At 42.2% G+C, this 19,737-nt stretch overlaps 1 protein-coding gene across 1 annotated transcript in view; it reads right to left on the bottom strand.

Moving 5' to 3' along the window:
• Positions 1 to 5,536: 5,536 nt before the first annotated feature.
• The window catches only part of LOC109881625 (AT-rich interactive domain-containing protein 3A), a 165,819-nt gene continuing 151,618 nt past the window's right edge, over positions 5,537 to 19,737 (bottom strand). The window contains exons 7-9 of the mRNA XM_031816554.1: positions 18,505 to 18,747; positions 16,497 to 16,586; positions 5,537 to 8,701 (exon numbers count right to left, since the gene is read on the bottom strand). Coding sequence (XP_031672414.1) covers positions 8,499 to 8,701; positions 16,497 to 16,586; positions 18,505 to 18,747 — 536 coding nt within the window. The 3' untranslated portion in view covers positions 5,537 to 8,498. The remainder of the gene's footprint in view (positions 8,702 to 16,496; positions 16,587 to 18,504; positions 18,748 to 19,737) is intronic.

The following is a 19,737-nucleotide window of genomic DNA, read 5'->3' as shown; positions in this document are numbered from 1 at the left end:
GATAGGGCCACCCCTCTTCTTCCAGGAGGTTTGCAGTGGGGTTGTGAAGGGCTTAACATTTTGGAGTTGTACCTGGGCTCGAAGAGGTGGGTCAGGAAGAACTGGGAGGGGCTGTCACAGGCAGTGGTGTCAAGACTGGCCAGGTGGAGGTGGCTCCTGTCCCAAGTGTCATATAGAGGGAGGGTGCTTATAATCAAAAACCTGCAAGCATCTTTCCTGTGGCATAAACTGGCTGTCCTCAACACAAGCCGGTAGATTTGTTCTGGTCTGGCTACCACTGGCTGAGGGCGGAAGTGTTGCATATGTCCGTCCACGATGGAAGACAGGGCCTAGTGGAAGTGGAGAGCAGGGTGGCTGCATTCCGACTAATGTCGGCTGGAGGGACCCAGTATACGCGCTGCTGAGGAGAGCTGGCGGATTAGGGTTGGACCGGCAGCTTTTCCTCATGAGGCTGGAGAAGCTGAGTACAGCAGGTCTCTCTTATTTTTACCCTGCGGTGCTGACGGCCTGGCAACTGCCAAGGCCCGCAAGGGGGTGTGGAGTCTGGGCTGTGGGAGGAGCCTATCTTCCACAATCCAGCCATCCTTTTGAGATCGGTTCAGTCGGCCACCCTGCAGAAGCAACTGATGGCAGCGGGTTTACTAAGGCTGGATGACCTGAGACTGCTGGGGGAGGAGAGGTGGAAAACCCTGGAAGTCTTGGCACAACAAACATGCTGCTGGAGAGATTCGTTGGGGAGGTCCAGGAGGCACTGTCTGAGCCGGTAACGGCGGTGCTTGAGCGGCCAAAGGGGGAGGGGCCACCAATGTTTCCGCTACAGCAGGTGACAGAGACAGGTGGGGGGATAACAGACCCTTTACTATTGTTTAATGGAATGGTCTCTGCGCACCTTAGGGTGGAATTTGAGTTGTATAAAATGATAAACAGTGTGGAGATATGATATGTCAGGGGGCTGTCTGTACAGCTGGGGAAGATGGGTTGGATATACGATTGTAGAAGTGGTTTTGGTTATTGTGATGTGTTGTTTTGTATTGTGGGGTAGAGGGCAAGGTGAGTATACAGCACAGGGGATATTTGTTTATAAAAGGGGGGTTTTAATGAAATGAGGATGTATCAAAGTCTCTCCCTCTCTCACTCTCTGTCCGTTCGACCACTGCGGAAAACTAATTGACAGTTTCCTTTCATTTGTTTTTATGTGCACCTACGTGTGTGTGAAAAATGAGACCATCTGCTGTTTTTATTACAGTCTTACTATATTGTAATGTGTTTATTGGCCACTAACGTGACTGAAAGTAGCCGGTGCCATAGGTCAACTCGATGAGACCGTCATGCTAGGCGCAGACAGCATGTCCCTTGAAATAACAGCTTATAGCATGATTGATCTCCCTGAAGAGACACAAGATGGGAAAAAATATGAAATCAATTACCTGATATGATGTGTATTATTATCTTAATCAATTTAAGTTATAAAGGCAATAAGGAAGTTTTCAAACAACTAAAACTGAAAAATGGGGAGTTCTCAAGTCATAGAACAAATATATATAAAAAATGAAGATTAAAGACATTTGAATGAAGTCAAAAGCAGTATTTTATTTCTAAATATGCTACACATCAAATGGCAAAACAAACTAACCCCTGAGCACCACAATCCAGCATTCCCATAATGCACTGGATTCATCAAAAATGGACAAAAGAGAAAATAAAAGAAATATTGACAGCTTCATACACAGCCCTTATAGGACCTTAAATCTACCAGTAAACCACATGTTATTTAAGTTATAAGTAGCTACAATAAGTGAGAATCTTTTCCCTTAGTAATCCTCTTGTTATAGCTTTGTTACACTCAGCTTGTTCTCTGTGATGTTTGGCATCTCTTTCTTGCTGTTTATAAAAAAATATCTTTGGTTGCGAGAATTATGCTGATTGTACTAGATGTTCTTGTTGATTCAGTCGGCAAAAAGCTACTCAATGATTGGCTAAATGTTTAGAGTTGTCCCGCATCCATAGCTGAGCAGTACAGGAAGGGAATGGGGAAGAAACAGCCGTGAAAGATAGACTGTGCCAGTGCTGTGATAACAAATAGAATATATCTCTTTAAATGTTCTATCAAAAGGATAATATAAAAAAGGAGAAAAAAATGAAAATGAAAATGCTTTTTTGTGCCCCATTTGACTTCCTCCATAAATACACTACATATCTGTCCTTCAGGAAGTACCATCTTCACAACTACGTTAAAAAAATGGGGTAGTCGTTTTTTGTTGATGTAAATCGTTGTGTGGTTTTGCTACATTGAGTACGGATGAACATATATTATACATTCTCCTACATTTAATATGGATTCCATATCAACAGTATGTACACACGGCTCAGTCCGGACCTGAGCTATGTGAGATCCACTCAAACGTTGCCACTAATCTTGACATGAATGAACTGAATGTTTGCATTATATTTTACTCCCACATAGCTCAAGTTAGAACATGGACAATTAATCCATAGTCTATCCGCACAGAACATGGACAATTAATCTATAGTCGATCCACACAGAACATGGACATTAATCCATAGTCGATCCGCACAGAACTTGGACATGAATCCGCAATCGATCCACACAGAACTTGGACATGAATCCACAATCGATCCACACAGAACTTGGACATGAATCCACAATCGATCCACACAGCTTTGCAGCTGGGTTCCTTCTACATTGCTTTTGTTGGAGCATCGGATCTCCATATAATATCAAGAAGGGACCCTTGTAAAACTGTAGGACCTCTTACAACATGAATATAATAGAGGCATCAGAGGAGCATCAGAGGAGCACTGGATACACATGCTTTAATGACTCCACAGGAAGTGACATAGTTATGACAGAATGTTTGATCTTTAGTACCTCCTCCTTAATGTGCATGCTGCTTAGAATGAAGCAACGTGATCTATGCTTCCAGACATTCTAAGTGGTATTCTACTATGGACATTGGAATATAGCCTTGTATATCTGAAAACCTTTTACATCCATATCATGGCCTGATTTCCCGAAGAAAACGTTTTGTTCAAGTAAACACTGGAATTTAATAACAGACTACAACCACCTTCAATAGCAGAACTGGCACCTGGAGTGCAGGGTCGTGGTTGGTTGGTCTGTACCAATTCTGATTGTGGTCATGTTGATGTTTGGTTGGTCTGTACCAATTCTGATTGTGGTCATGTTGATGTTTGGTTGGTCTGTACCAATTCTGATTGTGGTCATGTTGATGTTTGGTTGGTCTGTACGAATTCTGATTGTGGTCATGTTGATGTTTGGTTGGTCTGTACCAATTCTGATTGTGGTCATGTTGATGTTTGGTTGGTCTGTACCAATTCTGATTGTGGTCATGTTGATGTTTGGTTGGTCTGTACCAATTCTGATTGTGGTCATGTTGATGTTTGGTTGGTCTGTACTAATGAGGTAGATGTGTGTTTATGCAATATCTCTTCTTTGGTATAACTATACAACTATATATATAGTGATCTGTATAACTATACAACTACATAACTATATATGTAATGATCTGTAGAAACAAACACAGTGATTTTCCAGTGGCTTTACATTTTCTTTTTATAGAAATGAAATATATGAGCTATATTTTGTATTCACTCTATTATTATATAGAGAACTATATAATATTATATATTTTATTATATATATATATAGAGCGAGAGAGAGAGAGAGAGAGAGAGAGAGAGAGGTAAAGATTAATGAGGTATCTGTCTTTGTTGGAAAGGACTCCTAAAAAATTATTTTCAAGTAATAAAGTAGCTGAATGCAAGGTTACAAGGTTTCAGATCTAAACATAAAAACGAAATAAATAGCGTTTGAAAATATATGTTTAACGAACTTACAGTTTTACTCAGTTGCTAAAACACTAAAAACCCATTTGGCTGAACAAAGTTCTCAGTTGCTAAAACACTAAAAACCCATTTGGCTGAACAAAGTTCTCAGTTGCTAAAACACTAAAAACCCATTTGGCTGAACAAAGTTCTCAGTTGCTAAAACACTAAAAACCCATTTGGCTGAACAAAGTTCTCAGTTGCTAAAACACTAAAAACCCATTTGGCTGAACAAAGTTCTCAGTTGCTAAAACACTAAAAACCCATTTGGCTGAACAAAGTTCTCAGCTGCCTGGACTCATTTAGCTAATGGCCCTGAACATTGTGCTTTCCATTTATTAACAGTACTGACTGCTCAATAGATTTTGACTGGTTGCAGGTTCATATCAACAAAGAACAAGAATTACAGGATCACAGAGACAAAGGACAAGTTTGTGAGATGCAGGGTACGAATGTTTCATTTTACAAGAGGAGTCAGTGGTTATGTAAATAATACATAAAGATGAGGTTTTGTGTTTCATGTTTTAGGAAATGGAGCAACGTTTCAGAAATTGTGTTTTAGCATTTGAGAAAAACTGTAATAAAAAAAGCTACATACCTATATCTCCAAACTGAGAGAGAGAGAGAGAGAGAGAGAGAGAGAGAGAGAGAACCAAAGAGTGAGAGAGAGAACCAAAGAGTGAGAGAGAGAACCAAAGAGTGAGAGAGAGAACCAAAGAGTGAGAGAGAGAACCAAAGAGTGAGAGAGAGAACCAAAGAGTGAGAGAGAGAACCAAAGAGTGAGAGAGAGAACCAAAGAGTGAGAGAGAGAACCAAAGAGTGAGAGAGAGAACCAAAGAGTGAGAGAGAGAACCAAAGAGTGAGAGAGAGAACCAAAGAGTGAGAGAGAACCAAAGAGTGAGAGAGAACCAAAGAGTGAGAGAGAGAACCAAAGAGTGAGAGAGAGAACCAAATAGTGAGAGAGAGAACCAAAGAGTGAGAGAGAGAACCAAAGAGTGAGAGAGAGAACCAAAGAGTGAGAGAGAGAACCAAAGAGTGAGAGAGAGAACCAAAGAGTGAGAGAGAACCAAAGAGTGAGAGAGAGAACCAAAGAGTGAGTAGGGACAAGCTCTCCAATGCTAGAAAAGTGTATTACTAAAAAAAAAATAAGTGTGGATACTAGTCATAAGATAAAGCCATTGGTGATCGGATGAGTACCTTTCGCCTCGATATGTTCTGCTGTTGAAACCACATATTCTCTTTGTCTCACCAACATAGCTAACCACATGTGTTTTGCCCTCCTTCTGCAGGGTCACATGTTGAAGTGTTCTACCCAATTCAGTGGTCAGTTCACCAGCGATATGAGCCATCACGCAATCTCTTCAGAGCCACATCTGAAAAGGGTAAGAGACAGGGTAGCCTAGTGGTTAGAGTGTTGGACTCGTAACCGGAAGGTTGCAAGTTCAAACCCCCGAGCTGACAAGGTACAAATCTGTCGTTCTGCCCCTGAACAGGCAGTTAACCCACTGTTCCTAGGCTGTCATTGAAAATAAGAATTAGTTCTTAACTGGCTTGCCTGGTTAAATAAAGGTCACAACAACTAAAAACACTGCCTGCAACTCAAAGTGGAGCAATGCTGCAGGCTACTGGTCCATGTGGTTTACACCACTTTACTGACAAAGGCATAAAATAACCCCATGTCTTGACACTCTTCCTTTTTTGTCCTGCAGCATTAGGCAATGTGTTTTGAGAGATGAGAGGAATTGATCGATCAGATCTTCAATAGACAACACGGCCCCCTGATATTTTCCTCTCTGAACGAACAGGAGGAAATATGGCCCTGATTCTGAGAGATGTGCTTTGTTGATAGTATGTCCTCACAGCGTGATCATTGGTACCAAGCCAAAGCTTCGACTGCTGTCCAGGCCACTACTGAATCTGTGCCGTGCATACTATAGTTTATTACGCTTCTACTTTCTTTTCATTGGTTACTCTTGTTTTTCTTTGGTTATCAGGGAAAAAGCAGCAATAATATGAGCTACAATGCCTAGTAGAGGTCATCAAACAAACCTTACTACACGTTGACAAGCGCTTCTCTCTTGAGCTACGAGGGTCAAGCATCTCCTCTTCAGATGGATGAAACAGACAGAAAGCCAACATGTCTCCCAGTGTCTTTGTCCTACAGTTCCTTGGGACCAATGATGTGTCACCATATATTTGTACCTATATGTTAACACTGCTCCAAACTGAGCAGCTGGTCTCAACTAAAACACAAAGACAGCTGACTTCAACTGTGTACACACAGGACAGAAGACAGCTGACTCCAACTGTGTACACACAGGACAGAAAGACAGCTGACTTCAACTGTGTACACACAGGACAGAAGACAGCTGACTCCAACTGTGTACACACAGGACAGAAAGACAGCTGACTTCAACTGTGTACACACAGGACAGAAAGACAGCTGACTTCAACTGTGTACACACAGGACAGAAAGACAGCTGACTCCAACTGTGTACACACAGGACAGAAAGACAGCTGACTTCAACTGTGTACACACAGGACAGAAAGACAGCTGACTTCAACTGTGTACACACAGGACAGAAAGACAGCTGACTTCAACTGTGTACACACAGGACAGAAAGACAGCTGACTTCAACTGTGTACACACAGGACAGAAAGACAGCCTACTCCAACTGTGTACACACAGGACAGAAAGACAGCTGACTCCAACTGTGTACACACAGGACAGAAAGACAGCTGACTCCAACTGTGTACACACAGGACAGAAAGACAGCTGACTTCAACTGTGTACACACAGGACAGAAAGACAGCTGACTCCAACTGTGTACACACAGGACAGAAAGACAGCTGACTTCAACTGTGTACACACAGGACAGAAGACAGCTGACTTCAACTGTGTACACACAGGACAGAAAGACAGCTGACTTCAACTGTGTACACACAGGACAGAAAGACAGCTGACTCCAACTGTGTACACACAGGACAGAAAGACAGCTGACTTCAACTGTGTACACACAGGACAGAAGACAGCTGACTTCAACTGTGTACACACAGGACAGAAAGACAGCTGACTTCAACTGTGTACACACAGGACAGAAAGACAGCTGACTCCAACTGTGTACACACAGGACAGAAAGACAGCTGACTCCAACTGTGTACACACAGGACAGAAGACAGCTGACTCCAACTGTGTACACACAGGACAGAAAGACAGCTGACTCCAACTGTGTACACACAGGACAGAAAGACAGCTGACTCCAACTGTGTACACACAGACAGAAGACAGCTGACTTCAACTGTGTACACACAGGACAGAAAGACAGCTGACTCCAACTGTGTACACACAGGACACAAAGACAGCTGACTTCAACTGTGTATACACAGGACAGAAAGACAGCTGACTCCAACTGTGTACACACAGGACAGAAGACAGCTGACTTCAACTGTGTACACACAGGGTTCAGCGGTCCTCTGCATACCATTGGGTTCAGAGGTCCTCAGCATACCATTGGGTTCAGAGGTCCTCTACATACACACAGGGTAAATAGGTCCTCTGTATACCATTGGGTTCAAAGGTCCTCTACATACCATTGGGTTCAGAGGTCCTCTACATATCATTGGGTGCAGAGGTCCTCTACATACCATTGGGATCAGAGGTCCTCTGCATACCATTGGGTTCAGAGGTCCTCTGCATACCATTGGGTTCAGAGGTCCTCTACATACACACACACACACACAGGGTTCAGAGGTCCTCTGCATACCATTGGGTTCAGAGGTCCTCTGCATACCACTGGGTTCAGAGGTCCTCTACATACCATAGGGATAAGAGGTCCTCTGCATACCATTGGGTTCAGAGGTCCTCAGCATACCATTGGGTTCAGAGGTCCTCAGCATACCATTGGGTTCAGAGGTCCTCTACATACCATTGGGTTCAGAGGTCCTCTGCATACCATTGGGTTCAGAGGTCCTCTGCATACCATTGGGTTCAGAGGTCCTCTGCATACCACTGGGTTCAGAGGTCCTCTACATACCATAGGGATAAGAGGTCCTCTGCATACCATTGGGTTCAGAGGTCCTCAGCATACCATTGGGTTCAGAGGTCCTCAGCATACCATTGGGTTCAGAGGTCCTCTACATACCATTGGGTTCAGAGGTCCTCTGCATACCATTGGGATCAGAGGTCCTCTGCATACCATTGGGATCAGAGGTCCTCTGCATACCATTGGGTTCAGAGGTCCTCTACATACCATTGGGATCAGAGGTCCTCTGCATACCATTGGGATCAGAGGTCCTCTGCATACCATTGGGTTCAGAGGTCCTCTACATACCATTGGGTTCAGAGGTCCTCTGCATACCATTGGGATCAGAGGTCCTCTGCATACCATTGGGTTCAGAGGTCCTCTGCATACCATTGCCTTTTCTTGTTCTTTTCCTACGGAAGTATTTCCTCTGTAAATATTAGTTTATTATTATTTTAACTGGGATAAGGGAAATCGAGAAAAAGGGAGGAGGAGGGGGGAAAAACAACAGAAGTCTTTCATCCTGGTATCTCAGACCGTGTGCTGTCTTTGGGGGAGGATAGGGGCGGGGTTTAGAGTGAGTTGGTGGGGCTGTGGGTGGGACTCAGATCAGGGGGAGGAGTTTCCGGGTCTGTGGACCGAGGATGTGGAGGACGTGGAGGAGGAGGAGGAGGAGCAGCAGCAGGACGGATGGATCTGTACGCAGGAGGAGTTCAGCCCCAGACTGGTCTTTCCCTGAGAGGAGGTGTGGTTCTGGATCTGGTGACCACCCAGCATCATGGGGAGGGAGGGCTTCTTGGCAAACAGAACACCTGGAGGGACAGAGAGAGGGAGGGAGGAGAGTGGGAGGGAGGGACAGAGAGAGGGAGGGAGGGACAGAGAGAGGGAGGGAGGAGAGTGGAAGGGAGGGACAGAGAGAGGGAGGGAGGGACAGAGAGAGGGAGGGAGGGAGGAGAGTGGAAGGGAGGGACAGAGAGAGGGAGGGAGGGACAGAGAGAGGGAGGGACAGAGAGTGGAAGGGAGGGACAGAGAGAGGGAGGGAGGGACAGAGAGAGGGAGGGAGGGACAGAGAGAGGGAGGGAGGAGAGTGGGAGGGAGGGACAGAGAGAGGGAGGGAGGGACAGAGAGAGGGAGGGAGGAGAGTGGGAGGGAGGGACAGAGAGAGGGAGGGAGGAGAGTGGGAGGGAGGGACAGAGAGAGGGAGGGAGGGACAGAGAGAGGGAGGGAGGAGAGTGGAAGGGAGGGACAGAGAGAGGGAGGGAGGAGAGTGGAAGGGAGGGACAGAGAGAGGGAGGGAGGCACAGAGAGAGGGAGGGAGGAGAGTGGAAGGGAGGGACAGAGAGAGGGAGGGAGGGACAGAGAGAGGGAGGGAGGGACAGAGAGAGGGAGGGAGGAGAGTGGAAGGGAGGGACAGAGAGAGGGAGGGAGGGACAGAGAGAGGGAGGAGAGTGGAAGGGAGGGACAGAGAGAGGGAGGGAGGGACAGAGAGAGGGAGGGACAGAGAGTGGAAGGGAGGGCTTTGTTGGCAAACAGAACACCTGGAGGGACAGAGATAACTACCACTTCTACTACTACTACTACTACTACTACTACTACTATCACTATTACTACTACCCCTTCTACTACTACTACTACTACTACTATCACTACTACTACTACTACTAATACTACTACTACTACTACTACTACTACTATCACTATTACTACTACCCCTTCTACTACTACTACGACTACTACTATCACTACTACTACTACTACTACTACTACTACTATCACTACTACTACTACTACTACTACTACTACTATCACTACTACTATTACTACTACTACTGCTACTGCTATTATTACTACTACTACTACTACACCTACTACTGCTACTACTACTAATGCTACTGCTACTACTATCACTACTACTACTACTACTAATGCTACTGCTACTACTACTACTACTATCACTACTACTACTAATGCTACTGCTACTACTACTACTACTATCACTACTACTACTACTACTACTACTAATGCTACTACTACTACTACTACTATCACTACTACTATCACTACTACTAATGCTACTGCTACTACACCTACTACTACTACTATTACTACTGCTACTACTACTAATGCTACTGCTACTACTATCACTACTACTACTACTACTAATGCTACTGCTACTACTACTACTACTACTACTACTACTACTACTACTACTAATGCTACTACTACTACTACTACTACTACTATCACTACTACAACTAATGCTACTGCTACTACTACTACTACTATCACTACTACTACTACTACTAATGCTACTGCTACTACTACTACTACTACTACTACTACTAATGCTACTACTATTACTACTACTACTATCACTACTACTATCACTACTACTAATGCTACCGCTACTACTACTACTACTACTACTACTACTACTACTACTACTACTACTAATGCTACTACTACTACTACTACTACTACTACTATCACTACTACTACTAATGCTACTGCTACTACTACTACTACTATCACTACTACTACTACTACTACTAATGCTACTGCTACTACTACTACTACTACTACTACTACTAATGCTACTGCTACTACTACTACTACTACTACTACTACTACTACTAATGCTACTACTACTACTACTACTACTATCACTACTACTACTAATGCTACTGCTACTACTACTACTACTATCACTACTACTACTACTAATGCTACTACTACTACTACTACTACTACTACTACTAATGCTACTACTACTAGTACTACTACTATCACTACTACTATCACTACTACTAATGCTACTGCTACTACTACTACTACTACTACTACTACTACTACTATCACTACTACTACTAATGCTACTACTACTACTACTACTACTATCACTACTACTACTACTACTACTACTACTACTACTACTATCACTACTACTACTACTACTACTACTACTACTACTATCACTACTACTACTAATGCTACTACTACTACTACTACTACTACTATCACTACTACTACTACTACTACTACTACTATCACTACTACTAATGCTACTGCTACTACACCTACTACTACTACTATTACTACTGCTACTACTACTAATGCTACTGCTACTACTATCACTACTACTACTAATGCTACTGCTACTACTACTACTACTACTACTACTACTACTACTACTACTACTACTAATGCTACTACTACTACTACTACTACTACTACTACTATCACTACTACAACTAATGCTACTACTACTACTACTACTACTACTATCACTACTACAACTAATGCTACTGCTACTACTACTACTACTACTACTACTACTACTACTAATGCTACTGCTACTACTACTACTACTACTACTACTACTAATGCTACTACTATTACTACTACTACTATCACTACTACTATCACTACTACTAATGCTACCGCTACTACTACTACTACTACTACTACTACTACTACTAATGCTACTACTACTACTACTACTACTATCACTACTACTAATGCTACTGCTACTACTACTACTACTATCACTACTACTACTACTACTACTAATGCTACTGCTACTACTACTACTACTACTACTACTACTAATGCTACTGCTACTACTACTACTACTACTACTACTACTACTACTACTACTAATGCTACTACTACTACTACTACTACTATCACTACTACTACTACTACTACTACTACTAATGCTACTACTACTACTACTACTACTACTATCACTACTACTACTAATGCTACTGCTACTACTACTACTACTATCACTACTACTACTACTAATGCTACTACTACTACTAATACTACTACTACTAATGCTACTACTACTAGTACTACTACTATCACTACTACTATCACTACTACTAATGCTACTGCTACTACTACTACTACTACTACTACTACTACTACTACTACTACTACTATCACTACTACTACTAATGCTACTACTACTACTACTACTACTATCACTACTACTACTACTACTACTACTACTACTACTACTACTACATTGGTACATTTCTACATGTTCTATCATACAATCTGTTTTTTGGGAACAGATGATGATCATATTTACAATTTACTGTAATATCACAATTAGACATAAACTATGGTAACATTTCAACTCACTAACTAACAAATACCACTTTGTCACACTTAAACAACCTGAATAATACAACTACATCTGAGGCTTGGGGCATGTATCCACAAAGCTTCTCAGAATAGAAAATTGGTGGTAAACGCTGAAAATAGAGACGTTTTACTCCTACTCCTATGGGTGAAAATAGAGACTTTTTACTACGACTCCTATGGGTGAAAATAGAAGCTATGGATGAAGCCTGTTTAGTCATAAGAGTCCCACCTAGTGGACAGATACGTAGGAGAGCTCATGAGCTGTCCTAACCAATTAAGAGTTACCAGCGGGTGTCTTGATAATAGACAACGACAGTGGTTCCTGTGTCAGTGGTGCCACAGACAAGAAATTACTTTGATTTTTTGATATTTCTATGTGATCAAACTATAAATAATCTAGACCTACATGCAACAGTACCACTGTTTTTGACAATGATTTCACCAGGCCTATTTCACATGATACAGTATACACCTAAATACCTAGAACCACTAAGCTCATAAATAATCACATTTTTAATTTCAATTATTTCATTAACCTACATCATGTTATTTCAAGCAGAATATCACGTTGTAAAAAAAAAAAAAGAGGCCTAAAAATTTGACATGCCTATAAATTGGTGCATATATTAACTTTAATTATTTTCTGTAAAAATGTCAGAACCTACTCTGAGCTCTCGAAGTTATTTAAATGTTTTAACTGATTTTAACAGGATTCCGAGGACTTTTTCTTAGACGCTTTGTGGATACGGGCCCTGATTGGATTTAAAGTTAGGTTAAATCCTGTCATTATCAACCGGATCAACTCCGGTCTGAATTCTTCATCCCACTCCCACCCGTAGGTTTCATACCGCTCCCCGCTGGCTTTCTATCCATCTCCCTCCCGCTCCCTGAAGAACTGTTCCAGAACCCAAACGCAGTCCCTCAATGTTATTTTAGGCGTATGTGGTGCAGCTGGTTGCCAGCCACGGTCCCAGGTAGTTTTGCGCTCTACAAGCAATATCAAAACGCGCAGAAAAAGAAATAGGTCACATGACCAAAGATGCTATCAGCCAATAGGATGGACTGTAGATGCTCACGTGGGATGCTATATATATCTGTATTACCGGGCTCTATCAGCCAATAGGATGGACTGTAGATGCTCACGTGGGATGCTATATATACCTGTATTACCGGGCTCTATCAGCCAATAGGATGGACTGTAGATGCTCACGTGGGATGCTATATATACCTGTATTACCGGGCTCTATCAGCCAATAGGATGGACTGTAGATGATCACGTGGGATGTTATATATATCTATATTACCGGGCTCTATCAGCCAATAGGATGGACTGTAGCTTGAAAAAAGCAGAACTGGAGAGAGAGCGGAACCTTGCTATGTTTTTTTCCATATAGCCTACCTTTTAGGAGCAGGATAATTTTCAGATGGAGACAAAAATACAATAAATAAAATAAATAATAATCAATATGTATTAGAAAGGTGTAACTATGGTAAATGCAAGATACATATTTTATTTTCAATGACGCTCAAATGTTTTGATTGCGTCTCAACTTAAGTAGTTTTTTTAGTTCCCTCAACTTCTTTCCATTATCAATATTTATTTACAGCCACTGTAGCAAACTACAGCCTAATCATCTTTTAATTAATTTCCTGGGAAAGATAACTGCCACGTGATTCTCTGTCCATGTATAGGCAGCCTAGTCTATTTCAATTAGACATACAGTGGGGCAAAAAAGTATTTAGTCAGCCACCAATTGTGCAAGTTCTCCCACTTAAAAATATGAGGGAGGCCTGTAATTTTCATCATAGATACACTTCAACTATGACAGACAAAATGAGAATCACATTGCAGGATTTTTAATTAATTAATTTGCAAATTATGGTGGAAAAAAAGTATTTGGCCACCTACAAACAAGCAAGATTACTGGCTCTCACAGACCTGTAACTTCTTCTTTAAGAGGCTCCTCTGTCCTCCACTCGTTATCTGTATTAATGGCACCTGTTTGAACTTGTTATCAGTATAAAAGACACCTGTCCACAACCTCAAACAGTCACACTCCATACTCCACTGTGGCCAAGACCAAAGAGCTGTCAAAGGACACCAGAAACAAAATTGTAGACCTGCACCAGGCTGGGAAGACTGAATTATTAGGAAATGGAAGACATACAAGACCACTGATAATCTCCCTCGATCTGGGGCTCCACGCAAGATCTCACCCCGTGGGGTCAAAATGATCACAAGAACGGTGAGCAAAAATCCCAGAACCACACGGGGGGACCTAGTGAATGACCTGCAGAGAGCTGGGACCAAAGTAACAAAGCCTACCATCAGTAACTGTCACGCCCTGGTCTTAGTATTTTGTGTTTATATATTTATTTGGCCAGGCCAGGGTGTGACATGGGTTTATTTTGTGTTGTGTTTTCGTATTGGGGTTTTAGTAGGCATTGGGATTGTGGCTGAGTAGGGGTGTCTAGCATAGTCTATGGCTGCCTGAGGCGGTTCTCAATCAGAGTCAGGTGATTCTCGTTGTCTCTGATTGGGAACCATATTTAGGTAGCCTGGGTTTCACTGTGTGTTTGTGGGTGATTGTTCCTGTCTCAGTGTGTATGTATTCACCAGACAGGCTGTATAGGGTTTCACTGTGTTGGTGGGTGATTGTTCCTGTCTCGGTGGGTGATTGTTCCTGTCTCTGTGTTAGTTGTCACCAGATAGGCTGTATAGGGTTTCACTGTGTGTTGGTGGGTGATTGTTCCTGTCTCAGTGTGTTTGTATTCACCAGACAGGCTGTATAGGGTTTCACTGTGTGTTTGTGGGTGATTGTTCCTGTCTCAGTGTGTTTGTATTCACCAGACAGGCTGTATAGGGTTTCACTGTGTGTTTGTGGGTGATTGTTCCTGTCTCAGTGTGTTTGTATTCACCAGACAGGCTGTTTAGGGTTTCACTGTGTGTTTGTGGGTGATTGTTCCTGTCTCTGTGTGTTTGTATTCACCAGACAGGCTGTATAGGTTTTTACGTTCCGTTTCTTGTTTTTGTATTTGTTCGTGTTTATTCATTGATTAAACATGTATCGAACTAACCACGCTGCATTTTGGTCCGACTCTCCTTCGACGGAAGAAAGCCGTAACAGTAACACACTACGCCGCCAGGGACTCAAATCCTGCAGTGCCAGACGTGTCCCCCTGCTTAAGCCAGTACATGTCCAGGCCCGTCTGAAGTATGCTAGAGAGCATTTGGATGATCCAGAAGAAGATTGGGAGAATGTCATATGGTCAGATGAAACCAAAATATAACTTTTTGGTAAAACTCAACTCGTCGTGTTTGGAGGACAAAGAATGCTGAGTTGCATCCAAAGAACACCATACCTACTGTGAAGCACGGGGGTGGAAACATCATGCTTTGGGGTTGTTTTTCTGCAAAGGGACCAGGACGACTGATCCGTGTAAAGGAAAGAATGAATGGGGCCATGTATCGTGAGATTTTGTGTGAAAACCTCCTTCCATCAGAAAGGGCATTGAAGATGAAACGTGGCTGGGTCTTTCAGCATGACAATGATCCCAAACACACCGCCCGGGCAACGAAGGAGTGGCTTCGTAAGAAGCATTTCGAGGTCCTGGAGTGGCCTAGCCAGTCTCCAGATCTCAAACCCATAGAAATCTTTGGAGGGAGTTGAAAGCCCGTGTTGCCCAGCAACAGCCCCAAAACATCACTGCTCTAGAGGAGATCTGCATGGAGGAATGGGCCAAAATACCAGCAACAGTGTGTGAAAACCTTGTGAAGACTTACAGAAAACGTTTGACCTCTTGTCATTGCCAACAAAGGGTATTTAACAAAGTATTGAGATAAACTTTTGTTATTGACCAAATACTTATTTTCCACCATAATTTGCAAATAAATTCATAAAAAAATCCTACAATGTGATTTTCTTAAATTTTTTCTCCAATTTTGTCTGTCATAGTTGAAGTGTACCCATGATGAAAATTACAGGCCTCTCTCATCTTTTTAAATGGGAGAACTTGCACAATTGGTGGCTGACTAAATACTTTTTTGCCCCACAGTATATTTTTAATTTTATAAATAGATTCGGCTCTTCCGATATGCAAGCCGGCTCCCAACGTTCACCTACAATGACCAATCACTAGAAGACCAATCACAAACGACCAATCACTAGAAGACAGAATAGGAGGTGGTGTGCGAATGGGCGGGAGGCGTCGAGGCTAAATCGCCTAGGCTTCTCTCCCTGGCACATCTAAAACCATAAGCCCCATCGACCTCCACAGCCTCAAATTCTGAGATATTTACCTATTTTTTTAACTCTATTGAACTGCCACTTCATTACAATGGATTTAATAGCAAAGACATCAAATTGCTTGGATGACTAAACACCAGGGCACTGCTATAACTTATTGAATTTCCTGCCTGCAATTACATCAGCAAACGGACCCTCTATTTACCTGTGTAGACAACTCCATCTATTTCTATTGACACGTTGATGCTGCTAATGCCGCTGGTAGACAGGTTCAATGGAGTCTCTTGTCTGTCATCTGTCAGGAGGAGAGAGAGAGAGGAAAACTCAATATCAGCATTTAGAAAGGGAACACAAGGAGCAGGAGAAGAGCGCTCGGGCAGAGTATTGGCGATAACTCCTAGAGTGACAGGGTAAGGAGCAGTTTATTAAAAGAGTTCTGAGAGAGAGAGAGAGAGAGAGAGAGACAGAGAGAGAGAGAGAGAGAGAGAGAGAGACAGAGAGAGAGAGAGAGAGAGAGAGAGAGACAGAGAGAGAGAGCGAGAGAGAGAGAGAGAGAGAAACAGACAGACAGAGCTGTCAACAGATGTAGCAGTGATTTGTACATGTCAGTAATGGCCAGTGGGTTATCTCCCTGAGGAGACTGTGTCAGACGGATGAATCATAGCAGACAGGCAGGCAGGAGGACTTGGATAGAAGTGTACTTGTGAAAACCAGGCTTGGCGTGCAGTGATACAATCAAAACAAAATGATAATAACATAAACACACACGGTTTAATTTCAGTTTAAATATCAAAATCATTCATTTGATATTATTGTATCATTTAATAGTTTAGATTTTAAAACCTTTATTTCATAGCAGCATCACTATTACAGAACATTTTGCAGGCGTTCTCCAGCCTGTCGGGCCGTATTTAATAATAGTGTTTTGATGTCATCTGTAAATTAGTGTTTATATGTTGGGTTCCAGCCCAGCCAGACTGGTCGGTCGGCCAGTATAGGAATTTACCAGTGAAAGATTCTGACTCATCCTACCATTAAGCTTCAGAGCAAAGCCCACTATTATAATTACTGCCTGAGAGGCAGTCATGTAGAGAGAGAGATGAAACCACACCTGAGCAGATAGGCCCCTCATTCTTCCTTTAGGCTCTTTTACTCAGTAAAGTATGACTTATGTCTTGACGTAAGAACCATCAACAGAGCGGGCGGGCGGCAGCGCTGCAGGTTCTGACTCATGACATCTAGTATTTTCCCTCTCTGATAACGGAGCAGTATTTCTTCACAACAGTCATCAGACACCAGACGGCAGATTGTATGATTCATGTTACGACAGTGGCTCAGGTATTTCACAATGATACGCCAACTATCATATGGTGAAATACCATTACTTGCCGTGGACATACCACCAGCTATGCTACACAGCTAAACCCCCCAGGTATATAACAGTATCAGTGACGCACCAAGCACATGTCAGTAGAGGAATACATAGCACGCGTTGTATATAAATCACTCAGTTAATGAAGTCCTACACCTCCAACCTACAGATACACAACAAAATGAGTCAAGGATACGGTGTTATTTTTGGGGGGAGGGGTTATATTAAACTCTTAACAACTTGATAGCACAAACGCAGGTGAAATTGGGGTTTATCTTGATATTAAGCAAGTGGGTTTAGGGTGTGTTACAGGGGCGTTATCTCTAAATTACGCTCACTGATCTCTAAGTGCTCCTCTGTGTGTTTTGAAATGATTCATTGTCACAGGTATACATCATAATTGCATCAGTTTTACAGCACTGGACCTAATGACAGATAGAAGTGTGTTCACATTAATAACGTAACTGTGTTGATTGGTTGCATTAATAACGTAACTGTGTTGATTGGTCACATTAATAATGTAACTGTGTTGATTGGTCACATTAATAATAACGTAACTGTGTTGATTGGTCACATTAATAATGTAACTGTGTTGATTGGTCACATTTATAATGTAACTGTGTTGATTGGTCACATTAATAATGTAACTGTGTTGATTGGTCACATTAATAATGTAACTGTGTTGATTGGTCACATTAATAATAATGTAACTGTGTTGATTGGTCACATTAATAATGTAACTGTGTTGATTGGTCTCATCGCTCAGCCTCTCAGCCATATAGATACAATACACATGTCATTTAATAATATGCGTTTGAAAGTGAATAAAGTGTTATATTACCTCTCATCCTCTCAACTCCGTTGTTTAACTTGATGGGCAGCTGCGTTGCCATGGCGAGGAGGTTCTGCTGCAGCGCATGCTGCATGAGCCTCTGTTGATCCATCGACATCCTCTTCTTTTCCGGCGGCTCCCCGCTCTCCGGCGGCTCCCTCAGCTGCTCCAACGCTGCAGCCGCCCCGTGGTGCCCTCCCAGAGACATCTCCCCAACACGGCCCGGCAGACCTCCCGACATCAGGCCGTCCTCTGAGGGAACACAAAGAAAAAATATACTTTATTGATTTACTGTACATTTTTTCTTTCATTCAGATCTCAGAAATTCATCTCAGAAATGCATCTTTTCTTTTCAACCCCAGAATGAGCATTCTGTAGGCTACTGTAGACATGGTCACAAACTGATTATGGATGGCAGTAGAAGTGATTATGGATGGCAGTAGTAGTGATTATAGATGGCAGTAGTAGTGATTATGGATGGCAGTAGAAGTGATTATAGATGGCAGCAGTAGTGATTATAGATGGCAGTAGTAGTGATTATAGATGGCAGTAGTAGTGATTATAGATGGCAGTAGTAGTGATTATAGATGGCAGTAGTAGTGATTATGGATGGCAGTAGAAGTGATTATAGATGGCAGTAGAAGTGATTATAGATGGCAGTAGAAGTGATTATAGATGGCAGTAGAAGTGATTATAGATGGCAGTAGAAGTGATTATAGATGGCAGTAGAAGTAGAAGTGATTATAGATGGCAGTAGAAGTGATTATAGGTGGCAGTAGAAGTGATTATAGATGGCAGTAGAAGTAGAAGTGATTATAGATGGCAGTAGAAGTGATTATAGATGGCAGTAGAGGTGATTATAGATGGCAGTAGAAGTGATTATAGATGGCAGTAGTAGTGATTATAGATGGCAGTAGAAGTAGAAGTGATTATAGATGGCAGTAGAAGTAGTAGTGATTATAGATGGCAGTAGAAGTAGAAGTGATTATAGATGGCAGTAGAAGTGATTATAGATGACAGTAGAAGTGATTCTAGATGGCAGTAGAAGTAGAAGTGATTATAGATGGCAGTAGAAGTGATTATAGATGACAGTAGAAGTGATTATAGATGACAGTAGAAGTAGAAGTGATTATGGATGGCAGTAGAAGTGATTATAGATGGCAGTAGAAGTGATTATAGATGACAGTAGAAGTGATTATAGATGGCAGTAGAAGTAGAAGTGATTATAGATGGCAGTAGAAG

This window comes from Oncorhynchus kisutch, linkage group LG3 (assembly GCF_002021735.2).
Source record: "Oncorhynchus kisutch isolate 150728-3 linkage group LG3, Okis_V2, whole genome shotgun sequence".
NCBI lineage: Eukaryota > Metazoa > Chordata > Actinopteri > Salmoniformes > Salmonidae > Oncorhynchus > Oncorhynchus kisutch.
This window is presented reverse-complemented; position numbering and strand designations above follow the sequence as displayed.